This window comes from Rhinopithecus roxellana, chromosome 17 (assembly GCF_007565055.1).
Source record: "Rhinopithecus roxellana isolate Shanxi Qingling chromosome 17, ASM756505v1, whole genome shotgun sequence".
Classification (NCBI taxonomy): domain Eukaryota; kingdom Metazoa; phylum Chordata; class Mammalia; order Primates; family Cercopithecidae; genus Rhinopithecus; species Rhinopithecus roxellana.
In genome coordinates, this window is record NC_044565.1 from 89279128 (window position 1) to 89303811 (window position 24684).

General features: G+C 36.5%; 1 protein-coding gene and 1 pseudogene across 6 annotated transcripts in view; one reads left to right on the plus strand and one right to left on the minus strand.

Moving 5' to 3' along the window:
- Window positions 1-24684, minus strand: part of ROCK2 (Rho associated coiled-coil containing protein kinase 2) — a 168987-nt gene that overhangs the window by 38844 nt on the left and 105459 nt on the right. For all 6 annotated transcript variants that reach the window (XR_004054261.1, XM_030920827.1, XM_030920826.1 and 3 more), the window contains exons 5-11: window positions 19611-19871; window positions 10385-10529; window positions 7441-7579; window positions 5137-5228; window positions 4260-4419; window positions 1126-1186; window positions 615-626 (exon numbers count right to left, since the gene is read on the minus strand). Coding sequence is in view for 5 of the 6 variants with exons in the window: in XM_030920827.1 (XP_030776687.1) it covers window positions 615-626; window positions 1126-1186; window positions 4260-4419; window positions 5137-5228; window positions 7441-7579; window positions 10385-10529; window positions 19611-19871 (870 nt within the window). In the remaining variant the exon portion in view is untranslated. The remainder of the gene's footprint in view (window positions 1-614; window positions 627-1125; window positions 1187-4259; window positions 4420-5136; window positions 5229-7440; window positions 7580-10384; window positions 10530-19610; window positions 19872-24684) is intronic.
- Window positions 17894-17994, plus strand: LOC115894402 (annotated as a pseudogene).

A 24684-nucleotide genomic window follows, 5' to 3' on the forward strand; every position in this document is an offset into this window, starting at 1 on the left:
TGGTAAAATATTAGGTACTTTACAAATATTGTCTTGTTAATATTAACAACAATCCTACAAAGATGGTAGCATTGTATCTACTTGATAAAGAAAATGAAATTCAAAAAAGGTAAATAACCAGGCCAAGAGAGCATAGCTTAATAAGTGGCAGTGCCAAAAATCAATGCAGTTCTATTAGACTCCCATGGCAACGTTCTTTCCATTATTCTTTCCAGTGATCAGGTTCTCCATGGTTTTAAACATTGCATCTATCTTAAGCAAAACTCTATTTTCCCTTAATAAAAATATACAGGCTAACGAACTAGTCAAGTTTAATTGCTTTTGGTTACTACTGCATTACAATAATGTGAGCATACCAGTTATTAGATGCTAATCAGAAATTCTTGCTGCCAGTTATATGCCCTTGATAAACAAAAACAAAATTACATAATATATATTTTAAACAGAGCCACAGAACAATAATAAAAGAGATACTTGGTAGAAAAAAGGTTGTGAACTTCTCTCTTGGGTAATGTAGTACTCCAAAATGCTAGGTAGGATATGACTATATTTAAACATTGCGAGAGTGATGAGTTTTTCTCAGTTTTTCAATATATTTGACAACATCAACATACCTCTTGACTTTCCTATTTAAAACAAAACAGAAAACACATTAGAATATTAAAATGCTGGTTATATTCTGTAAAATTCCTAAAACACAAACCATAACAAAATTATCCAACCTAATGCTTTAGTTTTCGTAAGTTTGAAGAAAAAATGTTTAGCATCATCATTTATGTGCATGTGTATATACATGTATGATTTAGCTTTGCATTCATTTACAGATTATAGAAGTCAATTTTCTAAATGTTATTATAGTCGTTTACAAACTTATTCTATCACTTTTGGCACTCAACTAAGCCTAAAGCCATGTAAAAGTCATCTTTGTACTAGCCATCATGTCCTGAATAATGAAACTATTCACATAAATCAATCATTGCAATGCTGTGTTAAACTGTATTACACAAGGAATGCCATCTCATGATTTCAAAAGAAGCATCAAACTAGCTTTTTAAAAACATGGGTATTACTAAAATATTTAAACATGCAACTAAAATAACTACAGCAGTAAAAATTTATACATACTTCATTTTTCCTTGATTGTATTGAATCATTTTCTCTACAAGATGGAGAGTCACTTAATAATCTACATGGAAGGGGGGAGAAAATAAATTCTTTCACATTTCATCTTAATCCATGTGCTATTTTATTCAAGTTATTCTCAGACTTAAATATCAAACACAGATTTCTCTCTTTTCACTTCAACACATTACTTATAAATGAAGCCATATTTTTCCCTCAAGACATCTGTATCATCTCCAATAGTTTAAAATACTAGGGCCAGGCGTTATGGCTCACACCTGTAATCCCAGCACTTTGGGAGGTCAAGACAGGCAGATCACCTGAGGTCAGGAGTTCGAGACCAGTGTGGCAAATATGGTGAAACCTTATCTCTACTTAAAAAAAAAAAAAAAAAAAAAAAAAAAAAAAAAAATTAGCTGGGCGTGGTGGCAGACAGCTGTATTACCAGCTACTCGGGAGGCTGAGGCATGATAATCGCTGGAACCCAGGAGGTGGAGGCTGCAGTAAGCCAAGATCACACCACTGCACTCCAGCCTGGGCGACGAAGTGAGACTCCATCTCACTCACTCACTCACTCACTCACTCACTCACTCACTCAATCAAACGCTAAACTGTTCTTGCCTTTCCCTCTTACGGGATGACTAGTCTTTAACTTTGTTTGCACCAGACTCACTAAATGAAACTATACTTCCCACCTCTTCATCCTATTATCTCACTTTTCTTTCTTGTTTCAATCTGTCACCCAGGCTGGAGTACAGTGGTACAATCACAGCCCCCTGCAGCCTCGAACTCCTAGGCTCAAGTAATCCTCCTGCCTCAGCATCCCAAGTAGCTAGGAGGACAGGCGCATGCCACTACACCTGGCTAATTTTTAAATTTTTTGTGGAGAAAGAGTCTTGCTATGTTGCCCAGGCTGGTCTTGAACTCCTGGCCTCAAGTGATCCGCTCACCTCAGCCTCCCAAACTGCTGGGATTACAGGCATGAGACGCCTGTAATAGTTACAGTTTCTATAACTATTTAATTCTTCTACACCATCTTCTAGAAAACGACCTCTCTCCTTTTTAAGGATAACATGTCTTTATCTCCAGGTCTTAAATATATAAATCATCACTTCTATTTTACTATCAATTTCTCTCAACTGGGTTCTTCCCTACTGCCTACACCATGCTTGTGTTTTTCCTGGCACTGATACCCTCATTTTGGTCAGCATGACAATAGTTTTTAGGGTGACCAACTCATCCTAGTTTGCCTGGATTTTTCCTGGTTTTGGCATGAAAGTCCCATGCCACATCCTAGGAAAACCCTCAGTCCTGGGCAAATTGCAATGGTTGGTTATTCTGATCATTACATACTACACACACGGATATACTACAAGTTTGTCAAAAATACGTTTCTCAAATATTCAGTGGCTTCCCAACGCCAGGCGGTCAAAAGCCCCTTAGCAGAGCACACAACAATCATCTGCTGATTATTCTTCCCCAAAACTCACTTTTTCTTTTTCTTTTTCTTTTTTTTTGAGACGGAGTCTCGCTCTGTCACCCAGGCTGGAGTGCAATGGCGCAATCTCAGCTCACTGCAAGCTCCGCCTCCCAGGCTCCCGCCATTCTCCTGCCTCAGCCTCCCAAGTAGCTGGGACTACAGGCATGCACCACCATGCCCGGCTAATTTTTTTGTATTTTTAGAAGAGACGGGGTTTCACCATGTTAGCCAGGATGGTCTCGAGTTCCTGACCTCGTGATCCGCCTGCCTCGGCCTCCCAAAGTGCTGGGATTACAGGCTTGAGCCACGGCGCCCGGCCTTTTTTTATTTTTATTTTTTAAAAAAAGACATGGTCTCACTCTGTCGCCCAGGATGGAACAGCTCATTCCAACCTTGAACTCCTGGGCTCAAGTGATCCTCTCATCTCAGCCTCCAAGTATCTGGGATTATAGGCACAAACCACCATGTCTGGCTTTCTCTTTTCTTTTTTTTGTTGAGATGGAGTTTCGCTCTTGTTGCCGAGGCTGGCGTGCAATGGCACAATCTCGGCTCAACCACAACCTCTACCTCCTGGGTTCAAGCGATTCTCCTGCCTCAACCTCCAGAGTAGCTGAGATTACAGGCATGTGCCACCATGCCCACCTAATTTTGTATTTTTTAGTGGAGACAGGGTTTCTCCATGTTGGTCAGGCCGGTCTCAAACTCCTGACCTCATGTGATCTGCCTGCCTCAGCCTCCAAAGTGCTGGGATTACAGGCATGAGCCACTGTACCCAAGTTTCTTTTTTTTTATTTTTGTAAAGACAGGGTTCCACTTTGTTGCCTAGGCTGGTCTAGAACTCCTGGGCTCAACTATCCTCCCACCTCAGCCTCCCAAAGTGCTAGGATTACATGTGTGAATCACCACACCGGGCCTCAACATATTTTCTAATCTTACATCCAATACTCACTCCAGTTAAGAAGTATTTATTGAATGATCTTGTGTCAGACTCTCTGCTAGATGCAGAGATTACAGGCAAGAAAACCACGTAGTCTCATCGAGTCCTCTAAACAGTCATGATATAGTAGCACCTGCTTTATGTTTGAGTGTTACCGGACTCAGTTTGAGTGCTCTGCTTCCAATGTATGCTCACATTCCCAACATTTGCTTCCACTATTCAACACCTCACAACTGTCCCCTAATCTCCCCATATTTCAGCCACTCAAAACTTCTTCTTGTTAGACTTGGCTAAAATGCTGCCTCTTCCCAGAGATCTGACCTGACTTCTCCCTACTCCCACCCAAAAGAGATGATTTCTATTTTTCTTCTGAACCATCCCAGATTCTCTTAGCATCTTTCTTAAGGCAACTGTCACATTTTACCCTTCTTTATGACTATATAATTCTCTTATATCCTTCACGAGATGACAAGCTTCTTCAAAAATAGGCATCTGCTTTTACTCTATATCTCCAAAAGAATGTAAAATGGTGTCTTGCAATAACTTATAAATGAATAACATATAACATTCAGAAATAATAAAATAAAATTAAGAATTCTTCTGATGATAGTTCTTTTGGAAAAAAACAAATTAGCACTTTATCTTCTGTAATTCAGTCTCAAAATAAGACATCATAGCGAGATTCTAAAAACAGTAAATATTAATAAATAAACTACATACAAATTTTCTCTATAGTAGGTAAATCCTATGAAAGGCAGCTGATTTCCAACAAAAGCTTTAGGAATTGGGAAGGTTTCTACATCTCCTTTGTCATCTTCAATGTCATCGAAATTGCTGCTGTCTATGTCACTGCTGAGTTCAGGTACTACAGGAGCTGCCGCTATTAAAAGAAAATAAATAAATAATTTCACTCACAATCAAAATATATAAACCATCCTATTTTATTATATTATTTATTATTTAATAACACCATATAAATTTGTAGCAGTGCATTTTCCATTTTGTCGATTCACAGAATTAAAATTTTGTAATTTAATACTATATTAGATCAGTTTTAAATACAAATTAATCCATTAAACAAGGAAAGCAACATATTATTCTAGTTGTTAAAAATTACAAGCAGCAATAATTTGCACAGAATTTAGAGATCTCACTTTTCTACATTCTCAAAACAGAAATATTTCTTACCCTTAAAATGAATCAATGTCATATATACATAGTAAAAATAAGATACTACGCTTACCACAATATTTAACAGAGTATGGTCTCCATAAATAATTGTTGATTTGTCAAATCAAACACATTTAAATTAAAGGATTATATTCCCTTGATTCTGAAAATTTATTGAGATCTACAAAGCTTAACTTAGCAAATTAAGAAATGTGTAAAAGTGTTGAGAAATATTGCTAACAGTTTGCAAATATATTGAGGAATATTGTTATAAATACTGCCACCGAACAAATTTGAAATGAAATTTCTCAATTTAAAAATGAGTTAGCATTAAGTGTTATCAAACATGCTTGTTATTTCAAAAAAGGAATCAAATTATGAGTTCCAGAATGTGATGGAATGAAAATATTTAGGTTTATTGACTTACTTTCTCTTATGTTATCCCAATGCCACTGATCATTCTTAAAGAAAGGATGTTGTCTGATTTCTTCTACCCCATTTCTCCCAAGTCGTACCTCCCTAAATAATGCAGTTAAAGATTGTATTATTTAAAAATTGTAAAATAAAAAGATTAACTCTACATCAATAGTTTAACCAAAATAAAGATCTCAAGTAAATTTGAGATGTTTGTATTAAAAGCTTCAGCTTAAATGTTTCTCAAAAATAAGCAATCCCATGTTACAGTATGAGATCTCTTTAGATAGATTTAAAAAACTGTAATGCATAATAAATGTCGTGAAAAGTAAAATGTTTCTGTCTATAGTTTGCATCAAACAAAAGTACGTAAGACTATCAAGTAAAAAAATTCACCTGCATGTGCCACGACTGAATGACAATAACTTCAGGATATAAAGAGACATAGGTCTAACTTCTGGCAGAGAAGAGTTATTCAAAACTTCTCTAATAGAAATATTATTTTCAAAATCTCTCCCTTTCCTAAAAAGAATTCATATATTATGTTTGAAGCTATCCACATTTATTCTGGTAAATTACATCTCTACATGTATATTAAAGTTATCATTCTGCATATATGAAAAGTGTTACAAAGAATTTCATTCTTTGAACTTCTGAGTCTTCAATGAAGAGTGTATGGAAATAGCATCTGTGTTATACAAGGCCCTGGAGCTATGTTTATCACAAATAGGAAAACTGTAGACCTTAAGGGGAAGTGCTCCTAGCCATATTTATGGCATTAACTTATTTTCAAAATATCAGTTTTCCACCTATAACCATTTCTTAGATTGCACACCCCTGCCCCACAACTACTAATTTAAATATTTCACAACACTCCTTTCATTAACATAAAACAGGTGTACCCTGTTGTACAATTTATCATCCAGCACAAATTATGACCATTCCTACCAATCCTGCTCAGTGCCCACATCAAACATACAGGCTGTGTTCTTCTTCCACCCTATCCTCTAGAAAGAGGCATCTCTCCTTCTTTTCAAAGATAACATCTCCTCATCTCCAGGTCTTAATATATAAATCGTCATTTCCATTTTACTTTGAGTTTATGAGCACCGACCGACTGCTCGTCAACCATGTAATTAACAGGTATTAAAGTTTTATTCTACAAATGATTGACAAATAAAAATAATTATCCTCTTTGATGAAAAAAATAAAAAACATTTTATAATGTTCAGTTTGACGAAAGGAAAACAATTTTGTTAATGGAAATACATATTGATGTAACTCATCTGGGGATCAATTTTGTAACATCACTTAATTTTAAAATGTGTATCCCAGAATTCCACCTTTAAGATTTTATCCTATAAAAAGTATACAGAGATGAATGTGTGAGGATAGTCACTGCAGTAATGCTTGTAACAAATTAATAAACAACAAGATGTGCCAAGGAATCTTAGCATATTAGAGCTAGAAATGCCCTTAATTATGTAATTTGAGCCCACTGTTTTATGGATGAGTAAAATTATTTCCCAAAAAAGTAAAAATAATTTCCCCAAGATCACAAAGCTGATGTGTAAGTTTGAACATTTTATGGATGAGTAAAATTATTTCCCAAAAAAGTAAAAATAATTTCCCCAAGATCACAAAGCTGATGTGTAAGTTTGAACAAGGGTGTGACCATCCTCTTGTATATGTTGGTCCTTTGATGGGATGACTCCCATCACAAATATAAAATGGGACATTAGAAAAAAATGGAATGGAGTGAACAAGGAAGACAAATCAAAGAGTTTTCTAGCTTCTCTTTTTGGGGCAGGTTTTCACACCTTTGTTCATCTATTTTGTTTTTAAAAGTACAGAATTTCCAGGATAGTCTTGCTCATATTCAAATGCAAATTAAAAAGGGAAGGAAGCACTCCCAAGTCTAACACAAATAGTTTTTAAGATTATAACCTGCTGAGTATTTATCTACATGAAATACTCTCAAAAGTTATATAAGAGTAACATGGATTAACCAGCTTGGAGGATAAAATGTGAACAATACAAAAGTTTTCTTTCAAATCCATTGTTTTACCAAGTTCTATTTTTTCCTTTTTAGACATGAGGGTTAAGGTTAGAGTTTGATTACAACTGGGCTGTACACACATAACAACGAGGTAGCCCAACAACAGGCTTAGTAGAAGGAAAAGGCTAACCCAGAATTAGATGCTACTTGGGTAATGAGAGGCAGATTCATTTCATATGTTAATAAGCTAAGTATGCTTTTATTTCTACAAATTTAACATAAAAGGGCTTCTCTACAAACAAATTCAATGTACATTACCTATCTGTTAAGAAAGCACAGATGAGATTTTTCGCATGTTTGGAAATTTCTGCATCTTCAGGGAAACACAGTGAATTCTTATGATCCATAATTTTGCTATATGTTCCTACAAGTGAATCCGCATAAAATGGAGTATCCCCTAAATTTCAAGAAAGAAGATACTGAGTGTAACAGAGAATGCAAAGGAAACACTTTTCACCTAATATTTAAGTATGTTAAGTTTAAATTTGTCACATGCAGTAAAGAACAAATATTCTCTGGGCACAGAGTCCCAGTCAAAACAACAGACATATTGTTATATTCTAAAACAAAGAATGTATTTAAATTGTAACACCACCAATGACCCCTCATCCCTTAAAAGCGAAATAAAATCAATAATAACTCCAGAATGTGTTGAGATTTTTTTTTAACGTAAGAAAGGAAATGTTTTACTGAATAGTGCAAGAGAAAGATTTTCTGTGTGGGGTCAGATCAGTCAGAGTCCTTTAATGCTTGGGCTGGATCAGCATTTTGAAATCACTCTGTAGAGCTACGTTATATACCACAGTTGCCACTAGCTACAGGTGGCAATTTAAAGTTAAAATGAATTACATAAAATGAAAAACACAATCCCTAGTTATACTAGCCACATTTTAAGTCATGATGTAACCAATGGTTACCACACTGGACAGCACAGATTTAAATCATTTACATCATGATAGGCCAGACAGGGTTGCTCCAAGAGTTAAACCAGCTCTATTATTTTACATAAGAGGAAGTCAGGCCCAAAGAGACAGACTGTGACCAGCTTAAAATGACATGTAGCTAGAGTTGAAAGAGGGCAGAAATGGTATCCCCATGCAGTGTTCTTACTAATGACTGTGATAGATGCACTGAAGCAAGTATAAAGACAGAAAATGTTGAAGGCACCATTTTGGCCAGTACTGAGCTAAAGCCACAAGTGTTACAGGCTCTGCGAGTACACCTACACTACAAGGAACTTTAATGAAAACCTGACTTTCCCAAATCCGCCAATCCAAAACTTCAAAAAATGTCTTCAGGTAGTTATTTTTTGTTTGTGTTCAAAGAAAGGTAGAGGGGAGCTTTGAATTCAAGATTTTATTTTTTATTTTTTAATTTATTTTTTAACTTTTACTTTATTTTTAAACTTTATATTAAAAATTTTGTATTTATTTTAATTTTACTCTTTTATTATTACTTTTTTAGACACAGTATCTCATATGTTGCCCAGGCTGGCCTTGAACTCCTGGGCTCCAGTAATCCTCCTGCCTCAGGCTCCTGAAGAGCTCAGCTAGCACCACTCAGCCTGGCAGTAGTGAGAATTTAAATGGCCTCTTCCTCAAATAAGCCAAATTACTTACTCTAAAGTACCTTATTTTGTAAATCCCTAGGAAAGCGTGTCTAGGCCAAAAAGAGAATATATTCTATTTTCAAAAGATTACAAGACACAACCTAGGCCAGAGGTGGGAGAATAGACAGCTACATGGGACCATAGAATGTGTACAAAGAGACTCACTTTGAAAGGCCCAAAATGAAGTAGGTCATACTATGACACGAAACAAAGCATGACAAGATCAATGCTACATACACAAGACAGTCATCAAGAGAAAGCAATTTATGCCACAAAAAAGTTCAACAGTAATTATTTAAACTTGTAATTTATCAAAAATTTCTGATTTTTTAGTAATAACCATAGTCTTTTATCATACAGGCTTTATACTACCATTTCTTTTAGGCTCACCTTTTAGAAAACATATTCTCTAATTCTAAAAAGTATATTTTAACTCTAATTAATTCCATATTATGTTATTAGCCTTGATATACTTGCCTTGGAAAGTGGATTTAACTACATTTTCAATCCTCATCCCCATCCCACATCACTGGCTTCCTTAGCCCAAAGGTATTAATATTTTTATGACCCGAGTACTTAGAAATGGGAAACCTTAGGAATGAAATCTATGATGTAAAGAAAGTTTTGAAATACTTCAGCCTTTCAAATTTTGATTTGGTCATAAAAAAGAAGAAATAACTAAATTTGTCTCTGAGTTTTCTAAAACTGCAATGTTAAAATACATTTATCTTGATAATCAAATGGTAAACACTATATTTATAATTTATTTCACGAGAATTACAAACAAAATATATATGCAAGTAGTAAATGGAAGGAATACAGTTGTTTACGAAATCAATTATGTAATCACATAAACTAAAGAGATTTTTACTTTACTATTATTGGGACAAATATTAAGTCTTATATTGAAACACTATAACAAATATGATTGATCAAGAAAATCTTAGAGGGCTAGGTGTGGTGGTTCATGCCTAAAATCTCAGCACTTTGGGAGGTTGAGGTGGGAGGAACACTTGAGGTCAGGAGTTTGAAACTAGCCTGGGCAACATGATGAGACCACTCTCTACAAACAATGAAAAAAATCAGTGGGTTTAGTGGCATGTGCCTGTAATCCTAGCTACTCAGGAGGCAAAATGGGATGACCACTTGAGCCTAGGAGGTCAAGCTTGTAGTGAGCTGTGTTCATGCCACTGCACTCCAGCCTGGGCAACAGAGCGAGACCCTGCCTCAGAAAAAAAGAAAAAAAAGAAAAAGAAGGAAAATCTGAGAATGAAGGCCCACTGAAGTTGTAAACTTGCTTCTTGTTCTAATATTTTCTTAATTCAAAAATGTCTAGTGAAGAAATATTTCCTGGTGATATATTTTTAATTCTTTTTACATTCTACTTATTCCATTCAATCATCATGCCAGTATCAGGCTTGGTATTAATTTTCCAGTTAACAGTCTGCCCTATCAGATACTACTAATTCAAAGTTTCCAGAAATCCAATTCTTCCCTACAACAAAGGCAATTAATTTCCTTATATTCTCAAATTCTTGACTGAAATAAAGTATTGTAACAAGTGTTTTGAAAAAAGTTAAAATATTTACTTACCCACTAGCATCTCAAAAAGGAAAACACCTACAGACCACCAATCACATTCTCGCCCATAGTAACCATCACCCCCTTGTGATTTCAGAACCTCAGGTGATATATAATCAGGTGTTCCAACTGCTGTATCACAATGTACCATGCCTGTCTGCATAAACAGGAGAGATAAAGAAAAAGCAGATCAGTGTAAAAACACACACTTATAAATGCAATGAATCCATTTATTACTAGATATACAGTGATTACATATTGCTACCAACAGAACTTCTCTACTGACATGACTTTGGGATACAGAGAATAAATACATTGGAAAATGCATTAAAATGCCTCAATTATGGGAGATAGGAATAAACTGTGAACTCTAAAATACAGGAGGCTTCCTCAACAAAAGAAGAAAAGGGTGGTAAAATGGAGATTCCAGGCAAATCAACAACTTTTCTTTTTCTTATTTTTTACACTATAAAGTAGTTGTAAAGTTAGTACAAAATGTGGTCTTAAGGACGCTGACCTAAAAAAAAGAATCATTAGAGAAAGGAAGTTTTCATATTTCCAGAATAAACTGAAACAATTAAGATAACAAAGGGCCCCAGTTTGGAGGCTGAATAAAGAATTGGCTCTTACATTACCAAGAAAAAAAACAAAGAAATAGATCAAATGTTTAAATTAGAAGACCTTAGAAGTGTTAAAACTATACTTCCAGGCTATATATTTAGAAATATGCAGCTGTGGTATCAATATATTTGGCAAGATGATTTTTAAAAACCACTTATCTGTGTTTAGTTTCAATAGGTAATAAAATAATCCCTCCCTGATGTCTTTTTGAAAAGTACAATAACCATTATAGGGGTGGGTGTGTCTGCATGCTGCAAAATTAAATGACTAGAGAAGTATAGTGCTAAATGGTGTTTCTTTACCTCTAGAGCTCTGTCCAACTTGCAATGATTTGAGAGATTAAGTGCCCTTTATTTCCTTGACCTGCCCAGTAAAGAGTGTGTTGCCCACATTCCTCATAAGGAAGCTATACAAACTACCTAATACTGAGTATTATGGCTACCTTGAGAAAAGGAGGTTGAACACATTTTGTAAACCTAATTCATGTAACTTTATATAAAACATGTTATAGAAAAAAATCTTTTCATTCATTCTCAAATTGACAGAACTAACTAAATGGATTTATTTTCCCACATATATAGAAAATAAAGAATAAAAGCTATTTTAGTTTGAATAGAAATTTAAAAATAAATTTTATGGAAATAATTGAGCAAACCATGGGAGTAACACTGTGTGTGGATTACTACGAAGGACAAATGATGAACAAGACAGTGCCTGACTTCAAAAGACAGGGTATACAATTAATTTTTATCATGGACTGTCCTATAGTCTAGACTTCTGTTGGGGGAAAAAATTAACAGAGGCTTATTAGGTTAAACAAAATTTCCTGATTTCACATACATCCACAGAAATCAGGTTTTTAAAAGATTATATGAGACTTAGCTACTAAAACCAACTCACTGGAGACACACACACACAAACACAAACACACACATGCAACCAAAGGAAAAATTACTTAGCATCAAAAGTTCAGAGGAAGGAGAAGAAAGGGCAAGATAAGAAAGAATTGGCATAAAGTTAGGCTGTAAAGGATGGATAAGTTAGGGTTTAAAGGAGACAGGGTGGTATGACAGGTTAGATAGAAAAAAAGAGCATAAAGAAACAGGAACCACCTGGTATAAACATGTTTAAGAAATGCAGTGAAATTCAAATCAACTAAACGTAAAGTTCCACACAATGAATATTGGAAGGATAAAAGCTGCCCATCAGTGTAAATAACCACTTGCAGAATAAATACTTGGGTAGGACTAAATATTTTTTTTGGTTATAAACTATTATATTCTATATAGTAATAGTAATTACTAATAGTAAACTACATTCACATACTAAACTATGTTAATAACACTCTGCTTTTGGAAAATTAATGTTCTAATCGTGATTTTTGGCTAGCATACTGAAGTTTTTTTTTTTTTTGGAGACGGAGTCTCGCTCTGTCGCCCAGGCTGGAGTGCAGTGGCCGGATCTCAGCTCACTGCAAGCTCTGCCTCCCGGGTTTACGCCATTCTCCCGCCTCACCCTCCCGAGTAGCTGGGACTACAGGCGACCGCCACTTCGCCCGGCTGGTTTTTTGTATTTTTTTAGTAGAGACGGGGTTTCATCGTGTTAGCCAGGATGGTCTCGATCTCCTGACCTCGTGATCCGCCCGTCTCGGCCTCCCAAAGTGCTGGGATTACAGGCTTGAGCCACCGCGCCCGGCTTGAAGTTTTTAAAACAAACATTTGAAAATGATATTTAAAAATATTTTAAAAGTGTGTTATGTGGAAGCTCTCAAATTATACGAATATGAAATCTACACTTATAACAAGTCTCTAACCCTGTTTAAATGAACTGTGAGAAGGATAAGTAAAAAACTAAAGAGATTGGTTTACCAACAGTGGGTAGGTGGTCAAAGGATGGAAAGAAGGGAGTAATGGGAACAGGGTATGGGAATATGGAGCAAGTGACTCTTCTCTGAGCATACATTTTGTATAGCTCTATCTTCTAAAACCAGAGGAAACTTCATGTGTCCAAAAATAATAATAAAATAAACATTAAAACCAATGAGGATGTGGGGGGAACTCTAAATGGAATACAAAAAAATAAGAAATGAACCTGTTTTATAAATAAATAACCTAACCACGTTAGAGAAGGCAGAAAGAAACAAACTAAACTAACTAACTCTGGAAAATAACATCCTAACAGGATATTGTAAGACTAATTAAAATGAGAAGTATACAAAAATAATATATTTTGGTTAGCAAATCTTTTTGTCACAGGGGTAAGGACTGGCAATTCTGAAATAATTTTATGTGTGTACTAGGGTTGAACTGGTAAGTAAACATATTGCAGATAATGAGAGCCAAGAGTTTTACTGTTCACGAGAGAAATTACAAAAAAGAAAGGAAGGAGACTAGAATAAACCTAGTGGTGCTGGACTTGAATCAGAGTTAGCAGTATGAGCTCCTAACTTTTATTATGCTATATATACAGACATACACAAAATTAGATATAAACGTGTGTACATGTGGTTTATGGTTTAGTACATTTAGTATATACAATATATACCCCCTAGCTGTCACCTGGCAGGGCCTAAAAGTCCAGAAGCAATGAGCACATCTAGCACCCAATTGTTGATTTATAAATACCATTCTTTTTTTTTTTTTGAGACGGAGTCTCGCTCTGTCGCCCAGGCTGGAGTGCAGTGGCCGGATCTCAGCTCACTGCAAGCTCCGCCTCCTGGGTTTACGCCATTCTCCTGCCTCAGCCTCCCGAGTAGCTGGGACTACAGGCCCTCGACACCGCGCCCGGCTAGTTTTTTGTATTTTTTAGTAGAGACGGGGTTTCACTCTGTTAGCCAGGATGGTCTCAATCTCCTGACCTCGCGATCCACCCGTCTCGGCCTCCCAAAGTGCTGGGACTACAGGCTTGAGCCACCGCGCCCGGCCATAAATACCATTTTTTAATAAAAAGAATCAGAGCTTCTTGAAGAAGGTGATTCCAGAGGTGAGACGGAGAAAATATAAGACAAGTCTTAAACATTGTATAGAGTCAAAAAATAAGAAAATGCTCCAAAAGGGGGACATGTGGAAAGGACAAAGAGGCCAACCTAAGGAACTTTCACAAGATGGCAAACTTTGGACTGAGTTTCAAAATATGAATAACAATTTTCCAGGCAGATTTTTAGACAGCATATATGTAGGCCAAGAACCATGATATATCATAGTACAGAAAGAACTACATGTAACTCAAGACTTCTAAGCCATAAAGTACTGTCAAATGATAGAGAATAAGGTACAAAAGCAGGCAGGAGATCATATCAGAAGAAATTTCATATGACAAGCTAAGGAGTTCGAACTTAACTCAGTAGATGACAGAAATCTACTGAAGGGTATTAAGCTGGAGAGCCAGATAATCGAGTATGCATTTTCAAAAGGCTTCTCAAATTATTTTATTTTAAATGTATCAGATTAAATGTGTATTTTCTAAACATATGTGATATGTTATCATGGTCAAAAAAACCATAAATCGAGATAACTTACTGAAAACACAAAACTGGTTAATCGGAAATCTTGGAGTTGGTCTAAAAACAACTGAAATGCTTCCTATAAAGGTGGGAAAAAAATTGTAAATGGAATTTTTAATTAACAGAATCACTGAAAGCTTCTGTTGTGGGAAATTCTTCTCTTTTCAGTAAATTCAGTGTTTTCAGTAAATTCTCTGAATTTGATTTTTTGTCCATAATACATCAAATACATTTAGCAAATACATATTTAATCTGATATTTAAAATAATCTGAGAAACCTTTTGAAAATGCATACCTTTTTTTAAAAAAATTACTTAAAAAAAAAGCTACCAGTTTTTAAAAAAAATATAGCCTCTATTTAGTCAAATGGTATATGCTAGAATATTAATGGATAAAAATCATATCCTAACTTCAAGTAATTTTTATTTATTTATTTATTTATTTGAGATGGAGTCTCGCTTTGTCGCCCAGGCTGGAGTGCAGTGGCACGATCTCGGCTGACTGCAACCTCCGCCTCCTGGGTTCAAGCAATACTCCCGCCTCAGTCTCCTGAGTAGCTGGGACTACAGGCCCGTGCCATCACGCTCGGCTAATTTTTGTGTTTTTAGTAGAGACAGGGTTTTGCCATGTTAGTGAGGCTGGTCTCAAACTCCTGACCCCAGGTGATCCACCCACCTCAGCCTCCCAAAGTGCTGGGATTACAGGCATGAGCCATTGTGCCCGGCCTCTTCAAGTAATTTAAAATACTAACATATAATGTAGTCTTAAAAGATGGTAAATGTTGCTATAAAATACATGACAGGCAAAGAGTACATCCAACATAGCAGCAGCTCTCAACTATTACTGAGACACATCTACATATAAATATCTTATAATGTGACTCTCATTCACATTTAGGTAAGTTTTTTTTTCTGAGAGAATAAGGATGATGGCAACTGCATCCAGAAAGCTGTGTAATATACAATTTATCAATGATATAATTTAATGAGATACTATTACTCTTAATTCTGATAGTGACAAATTATTTTAGTCCTTGTAAGTTTATAGTTGTATTTTATTTTTGTTTTTATCCATGGCATAACATTTTATAGGAAGTCAGGATGGCTGAAAGATAATTTGAGCATATATGTCTACATTATAGATAAAGGGTTGGCTAATTTTTCCTGTAAAGGGCCAGACTGTAAATATTTTGGCTTTGTGGGCCACACAGGGTCTCTGTCACATATTTTTCTTCTTTTTTTAAACAAACTTTTAAAAATGTAAAAATCATTTTTGGTGTGTAAGCTGTATAAAACTAAGTCACACTCCTTTCTGTAAGTGGATGAGAATAAAACTATGGACATTTCTTTCTTTCTTTCTTTTTTTTTTTTTTTTGAGACAGGGTCTTGCTCTGTTGCCCAGCCTGGAGGGCAGTGGCCTGGCGTGATCTCGGCTCACTGCAACCTCCGCCCCCTGGGTTCAAGCAATTCTCATGCCTCAGCCACCTAAGGAGCTGGGATTACAGGCATGCACCATCACGCCTGGCTAATTTTTCTATTTTTAGTAGAAACGGGGGTTCATCTTGTTTGCCAGGCTGGTCTCGAACTCCCGGCCTCAAGCAATCTGCCTACCTTGGCCTCCCAAAGTGCTAGGATTACAGGTGTGAGCCACCGCAGCTGGCCAAAAGTATGGACATTTCTCATGGCTTTGGTACAGTAACAATAATCAAAGGCACATGAAGTGTTGAACCTTAAACTTGCAATAACTCTATTCATGTTAAAAACTAATAGAAAATTATAAATTCAACGTACTATAGTTTTTAATAAAAAACTCTTCTGTTCTTAAACATTGTATAATTATCCTTAGTATTGCTTGAGGAATGGAGGTCTGGGGTAAAACAACACTTTTAAAGTTCAGTATTTGTTAAAAAACATCTTTGACTACATCAGAATGAAGGAGTTCTATTCAAACAAAGGAAGGCATAGATGGGTAATACAATGGAAGATGACATCAGCAATATCTATGGAATCACTATCTAGATTATATAAGGAATCCCTGTACATGAACAAGAAACCAATTTAAAAGAGTTAAAAGATATAGGCCAGGTGTGGTGGCTCAAGCCTGTAATCCCAGCACTTTGGGAGGCCGAGACGGGTGGATCACGAGGTCAGGAGATCGAGACCATCCTGGCTAACACGGTGAAACCCCGTCTCTACTAAAAATACAAAAAAAAAAAAAAAAACTAGCTGGGCAAGGTGGCAGGTGCCTGTAATCCCAGCTACTCGGGAGGCTGAGGCAGGAGAATGGCATGAACCTGGGAGGCAGAGCTTGTAGTGAGCTGAGATCCGGCCACTGCACTCCAACCTGGGCGACAGAGCGAGATCCCGTCTCAAAAAAAAAAAAACAAAAAAACAAAAAAAAAGATATCAACAGGTAATTCACAAAACAGAAATGACTGACAAATATATGAAGAGAAGTTTGCCGTCATTAGTTACAAGATTAACATAACAGGTCAGGCACAGTGCCTCACATCTTTAATCCCAGCACTTTGGGAGGCTGAGGCAGGAGGATCACTTGAGCCCAGAGGTTTCAGGCTACAGTGAGCTATGATTACACCACTACACTCCAGCCTGGGCAATAGAGGAGACCCTGTCTACAACAACAACAAAAAAGATTAATGTAATTTTTACAAATCTCATTTTTTTCTTGGCTTAGTTCAATAAGATGAACGTAATTGTTTAAAGATACTACTATGTATCAATGGAACTGGTAACCCTTAGAGAACTGAACAATAAGCGTTAGCAAGGATATGGGGAGACAAGATCTCTCATGCACTACTAGTAAGAAGTTGCAAACATTCACAGCCATTCTGGAGACTGGGCAATTCTTTTTTTATGTACCCTCTGATATAGCAGTTTCACTTCTATGTTTACACTTACAGAATCCCTTGTCAGCATATACATGGGACATATATAAAGATGTTCAAGACAGTATTGTTGTTAGCAGGGATTTGGAGGTGACCTAGAAACCAAACATCCAAGGAATAATAAGGTAAACTGATTGACAGATACTACGGAATACTAAGCAGGAGAAAGAAGCAATGAACTAACTGACATTTATCAGGGAGAGATATAAGAACAATGCTGAGTAATAGTAAACAAAAAGACATCTATATCAAGATACCATTTACACCAGCTAAGAACATACATGGACACTACACTAATAATCTGCAAAAACATATGGTAAACATATACTAGCTATCTATTAGGGAGAGGAAAGATAGAATGAGACAGAAACTGAATGGAGGAAAATATAAAATAAAAGCAAGATGAGGCCTTTGTGTTGACTACTCATGACAATAAACTATGAACAAAGGAGTATAAACAACTGTCTGTACCTAAGTTTAAAAACAGTAAACAGTGCTCACTTCGGCAGCACACATACTAAAATTAGAACGATACAGACAAGATGGCCCCTGCATAAGCATAACATGCAAATTCTTGAAGTAGTCTATATTTTTTAAATTTATTAAAAGTAATAACAATAAATAAAAGTAAAAATAGTAAACAAAATTAGGCCATGTTTTATTTTGCCTTATAAAGAGACAATTTAAGTATTTGCTTACATGCTTATACAACTATTCTGTAGGTACCATATTCTATCCTGTTCCCCATATTCCCCTTCTCTACACCTTTCTCTCCTTAACTACCCTTATCCTCCCTAAAAACATGTGATATGATTTATTTCTCTGTACCCCAGCCCCAAAAGTTTTTGGTTTAATGAAAATAGAAATACATTCATGGAAGTACAGCACAAAAACATGTTATATTATGTATAGCAGACATACGTTTAGCATTCTATTAGGAAATTATTTCATACTTCGTTTTCATTAAAGATAATTTGCTCTGTTAATCATTTCACACTATATTATACCAAATACCACAAGAGGGAGCTTTGGGCACAATAAAAAAAACTCCACCTATTAAACACTGATTAAGGGTTGCAGAACATAATAACAGACTCTAGCAAGAAGACCAAAAACATATAGGGATGTTAAGGTCTAGCTGGGTAGATTAAGATAGATAAAAAAAAAAAATGGCCCATAAAGTATAGCACAAATTCTGTCTATGTGAGTAAATCATGGACATTATGACATTAAAGAATGATCAGTCAGGTCAGGATTATCAGAAGGAACCTTAAAGCCAAGGTAAAATCTGAGATGAGCTTAGAAGTTGGAATGCTGATGAAGCTAGAATGATCAATAAAAGTGAATGTCATACAGGTGGCAAGAATAAGTTAAGAGGTAGAGAGAAAATTACCTTAACTCAAAATAAAAATTTGACTAGGTAACTATCAAGAAATAAGATAGCTTTATAAGCATACTGGAAAGTTATAAAAAACATACAAAAGATGAAATACAGTTTGTTGTCAACATATATTAAGATTTATAAGTCCACTCCTAGGTCCAACAGGGTAATACAAAGGAAACAGAATTCGATCCCTCTCCATCAAGAATTACTTACTGCACACTTACAGAGAAAAGGGCAAGACATATACATTTTACAATCAAAATAAATCAATATCATAATTAGCTACAAGGTTAATGCCACTGAACCTACTGATCATAATATGAATTGATCAATAGGCAAAGCATCACAACAGATGATGTTCCCACATTTATTCTGCATGGTTGATGCAGAGGGAGTGAGTAGGAAGTGCTAACATAAATTTCTTTACTTACTTTTACCTCCTCTTTCAAAGAAAAAAAATGCAGAAATAACAATGGTGGCGAAAATACCTTAATTTAGATTTTGTGGCCTTCTTCACCTAGATTATACACCTGAACCAGTTTTGATTGGTAGCAAATGCTTGTCAACAGTCTATGAGGAAGACAACTAAGTTAGCTAAATTTTTATTTCTCTTGATAAGTACTCTTCAGCTACATAAATGATTACTAAAGGAAATGTTTTAAGGTGGTTAAGGAAATGTTTTAAGTTGGTTATATCTTGTTTGGGTTGCTCTACAGTTATGAAAACTAAATTTACCTTTGTTCAAAACTATGAAGACCTGATTTAAAGTATTTCATTTATTTCTGTCCCTCAAAACACTATCGTTTTTAACAATTTGCTTACTTACTTCATCCATCTTCATACACGTGCCAAAATCTGCTAATTTTAGATGTCCATGTTTATCCAAGAGCATGTTGTCAGGCTTCACATCTCTGTGTATTAAACCCATGGAGTGTATTGCATCCAGAGCAAGAACAACTTCAGCAGTGTAAAATTTGGCCCATTTTTCAGGCACATCATAATTACTCATAAGGTTTACAAGGTCTCCACCAGGCATGTACTCCATTACCATGTACAGATACCTATCATCTTGAAAGGCATAAAAAAGCTGGAAAACAAAAGGAAAAGGAAAAATTTTTAAAAACCCAAACCAAAAACCATAATCAGAACAAAAATTTAAAAAACTATTATTACTATTGAAAAAGGCAAGCTATTTTACAACCAAAACTAAAATTTATGAGATCTTTTATTTTAGACTTGGGCATATGTAATGGAAAAACAGTATCAGACAAAATTTTTATATGGGTACCTTATGCAAGCATAAATGAATATTTCCCCTCATGGAGAACACAATACAAGAGAAACTATTTAAATAGAAACATTTTTAAAAAGAAACAAATAGGAACAAGGAACATTAAAGGCTGAAAGAATGACAGAAGAATTCACTACAGTTTAAAGAAAACAGCTTTCTGAACAAACTACTGCACATAACTCACACAGAAAAGAGCTGAGGAGATGGGAGCAATTTAAAAAAATCTAGAGATACTAGATTCAATGAACACAAGAAGAGGGAATAAGCCCCATATCAATGGAAAGAATGAGTCACTGGTAGCCATATTTGGAAGACGCGTAACTCTTCTCTCCCCTTCCCCATCACCTTGTTCATGATAAACAAGAGACATTCAGTGTACTGAGACTACAGCAGTAGCATTGGGACCAGAGAAAGAAGATACCAGTCCAGGTTGCTACCGGCCCCCAAAAAGATAGAGAAACCACAATGCCTGAAGAAAACCTATCTGTACACATTCTACCAAACAGTATGTCACACCTCTCCCAGAAACAAGCAATGCAAACACAAGTCGTCCACATACAAACAGGGAAAAGATAAAACTAAGAATCAATATCTGAGAAAAACCAACATCATGAAATAGAGAAACAGCAATTTGAGAAACAAAAATACTACTCAAGGAAATGTTTAATAGGACAAACTGAAGACAGCTTTAAAAATGTAAAATCGACCAGGCGCAGTAGCTCACATCTGGAATCCCAGCACTTTGAGAGGCCGGGGCAAATGGATCACCTGAGGTCAGGAGTTCGAGACCAGCCTGGCCAACATGGTGAAACCCCGTCTCTACTAAAAACTAAAAAAATTAGCCGGGTGTGGTGGCAGGCGCCTGTAATCCCAGCAACTTGGGAGGCTGAGGCTGGAGAATTGCTTGAACCCGGGAGGCGGAGGCTGCAGTGAGCCGAGATTACACCATTGCACTCCAACCTGGGCAACAAGAACAAAACTCCATCTCAAAAGAAAACAAAAAATAAGTAAAATCAATACCCTCAAAAGGGTAACAGATGTCACATCAATTAAACATTAGGCTGATATGAGGACCAAAAAAACCCTGAAGTCTAAGAATTCACTATATGACTGATGATAGATGAACAGATTACAGTTAGAAAATTGAGAAAATGAATGGTCTCCAAACACAATGAAGGAGTAAGAGATGAAATACAGAGCAATATCAGAAAGGCACCAACATCTACCTAAAAGCAGTTCTAGAGAGTATACAGACTAGAACAACAAAGGAATAGTAAACAAAAATTTCTAGAAATGAGTAAAGTTAAAAATCTAAGATCAAGAAAACCTCTAAATGAAACTGAGACTTTATACAGCTAGGGCTAAATTTTCAAAAATTCAAGAGAAAAGTCCTGTTTCCCAAAAATGCCATATATACAAAAACATAAAATCATATTGGCAACAAACCTCTCAGCCAACATACTGAATATAAAAGGCAACATAGCTATATCTTCAGAGTTTTGAGGGAAAATAATTTTGATTCTAGAATATGGCAGACAAGAAAACAAAGGAGATGACAAAATGAAATTTTATAATTGACAGACCATTTTCAAAAAAACTATTCAAGAATATAGTTTGACAAAATGAATAACAGCTGGGCACAGCAGTGGCTCATGTCCATAATCCCAGCACTTTGGGAGGCCAAGGCAGGCAGATCACCTGAGGTCAGGAGTTCGAGATCAGCCTGGCCAACATGGCAAAACCCCCATCTCTACTAAAATTACAAAAATGAGCCAGGCATGTGGTGCAAGCTGTCATCCCAGCTAATCGAGAGGCTGAGGTGTGAGAACTGCTGGAACCCGGGAGGCAGAGGTTGCAGTGAGCCAAGATTGTGCCACCGCACTCCAGCCTGGGCGACAGAGTGAGACTCTGATTGGGGGAGGGGGGAGAATAAATCCAAGTAAGAGGATTCTGTGAGACATAATTTTAAAATGGAAGGCATCAGGATGAAGAGAAGGAAGAAATAGGAAAGCATGAGAAGGCTGGTTACCAAATTAAGAAAGTGTGTGTGTGTGTGTGTGTGTGTGTGTGTGTGTGTGTGTGTGTCGGTGTATAATGTGTTTAAATGATTAAAGGAAATATGAAAATAAATGAAGTGACCACCTCATGTACATGGATTGGAAGAATCAGTATTATCAAAATGGCAACTCTCCCCAAATTGATCACTATATTCAATGCAATCTCCACCTCAATCCCAGTGGGTCTTTTTCAAAAACCAACAAGCAGGTCCTAAAATTTATTGGAATGGCCGGGCGCAGTGGCTCAAGCCTGTAATCCCAGCACTTTGGGAGGCCGAGACGGGCGGATCACGAGGTCAGGAGATCGAGACCATCCTGGCTAATACGGTGAAACCCCGTCTCTACTAAAAAAATACAAAAAACTAGCCGGGCGCGGTGGCGGGCGCCTATAGTCCCAGCTACTCGGGAGGCTGAGGCAGGAGAATGGCGGGAACCCGGGAGGCGGAGCTTGCAGTGAGCTGAGATCCGGCCACTGCACTCCAGACTCCAGCCTGGGCGACAGAGCGAGACTCCGTCTCAAAAAAAAAAAAAAAAAAAAAAAAAATTTATTGGAAATGCAAAGGACTCAGAACAGCCAAAACAATCTGGAACCAGAACAAAGCAGGAGGACTTACATTTCCCAATTTCAAAACTTACTACAAAATTACAATAATCAAGACAATACTAGCCAGGCACAGTGGCTCATGCCGGTAATCCCAACACTTGAGGAGGCCTAAGAGGGAGGATGACTTGAGGCCAGGAATTCAAGACCAGCCTGGGCATCAAAGTAAGACTATGTCTCTACACAAATTTTAAAAATTAGCCAGGAATGGTGGTACACCTGTAGTCCCAGCTACTTGGTAGGCTGAGGTGGGAGGATCTCTTGAGCCCAGGATTTTGATGTTTACAGTGAGTTACAATTGTACCACTGTAATCCAGTCTGTGCAACAAAGTGAGATATGAGTACTGGCATATGAAAAGATATATAGATCAATTGAACACAATTATACAGAACTGAGAATCCAGAAATAAATCCTTGTATTTATGATCAATAAAATTTTTTGACAGAAGTGCCAGGGCAATTTAATGAGGGAAAAAATAATTAAAAAAAAAAAAAGTTTGAACAACTAGATAGCTACAGTCAAAAAGATAAATATTTTTAGATCCTTACTTTACGCCATAGTGAAAAATTAACTCAAAATGAATTATAGGCCTAAATTTAAGAGTTAAAACTACAAAAATCTTTAAAAAACACAGGAGAATATCTTCATGAACCCAGATTAGGCAAAGGTTTCTTAGATATAACACCAAAAAATGCAACTGACAAAATAAAAAGTTGATACATAGTATTTCATCAAAATAAAAACTTTCTGGCTTGAAAGATACTATTAATAAAATGAGAATATGAACCACAGGTTGGGAGGAAATATTTACAAGTGATATATATAGCACTGGTCCTTAGGGAAATGCACACTAAAACCACAATGACATGCCACTTAACACCCATCAGAATAGTTATACTAAAAAAGACAGAAAATAGTTAAGAGTTGATGAGAATGCAAAATGGCACAAGCACTTTGGAAGCCAGTTTGATAATTTCTTACAAAGTTAAACATAAACGTAGCAAACAATCAAGGATTGCACGCCTATGCATCTACCTAAAAGAAATTAAATATATCCACCAAAGACTAAGAGCAAATATTCATATCTGCATTATTCACTATTCACAATGGCCAAAAAGTGCAAGCAATTCAAATGTTCATTAACCGGTAAATGAACAAACAACATGGAGTACATCTCTACACCATTTCCACCCCAACTGGGTGTTCTGCAATGCAATTCTGACATTAACCATCAAGTCTTGGCATGAGATCCCACAAGTGAAGAGCTCAGTCTTCCAAAGAATTTCCCTCACTTCAGAAATCAGCTGCACTTTGGGGATCCCCAGGTTCCCTACATTTTGGACTTACTGGCTGCAAATTCAGGGGTTCCCACAACCTCCTTAGGCTTAACAATTTACTACGATGACTCATAGAACTCAGCATAATACTATATTTATGATTACAGTTTTATTATAAAGGATACACACAAGACAAAGTCTGGAAGAGATTATGGAGCTTCTGCACCCTTTCTGTGTGGAATAAAAATGTATCACTCTCCTGGCACCAGAACATCAATGTGTTCACCAGTCAGGAAGCTCCACTGAGTGTCAGTATCCAGAGTTTTTATGAGGGCCCCATTACACAGACATGATTAATCAAATCACTGGCTGAATGATTAAACTCAATCTCTAATCCCCCACCCCACCCCCCCCCCCCCCCCCCCCCCCCCCCGACATCTCCTTTTTCCTCTCCTGGGAGGTCTGGCAGCTAAAAGCCTTAGTCTTCTAATCATGTGTTTGGTCTTTTGTAGTGGTCAGCCCTCATCCTGAAGCTATCAGGAGGCCATCTGAATCACCTCATTGGCATAACAAAGACACTCCTATCACTCAGGAAATTCCAGGGCTTTTGAAGCTCTGTGCCAAAAATGGCGACAAAGACTAGCTATATTATTTATTATACCACGCCATACAA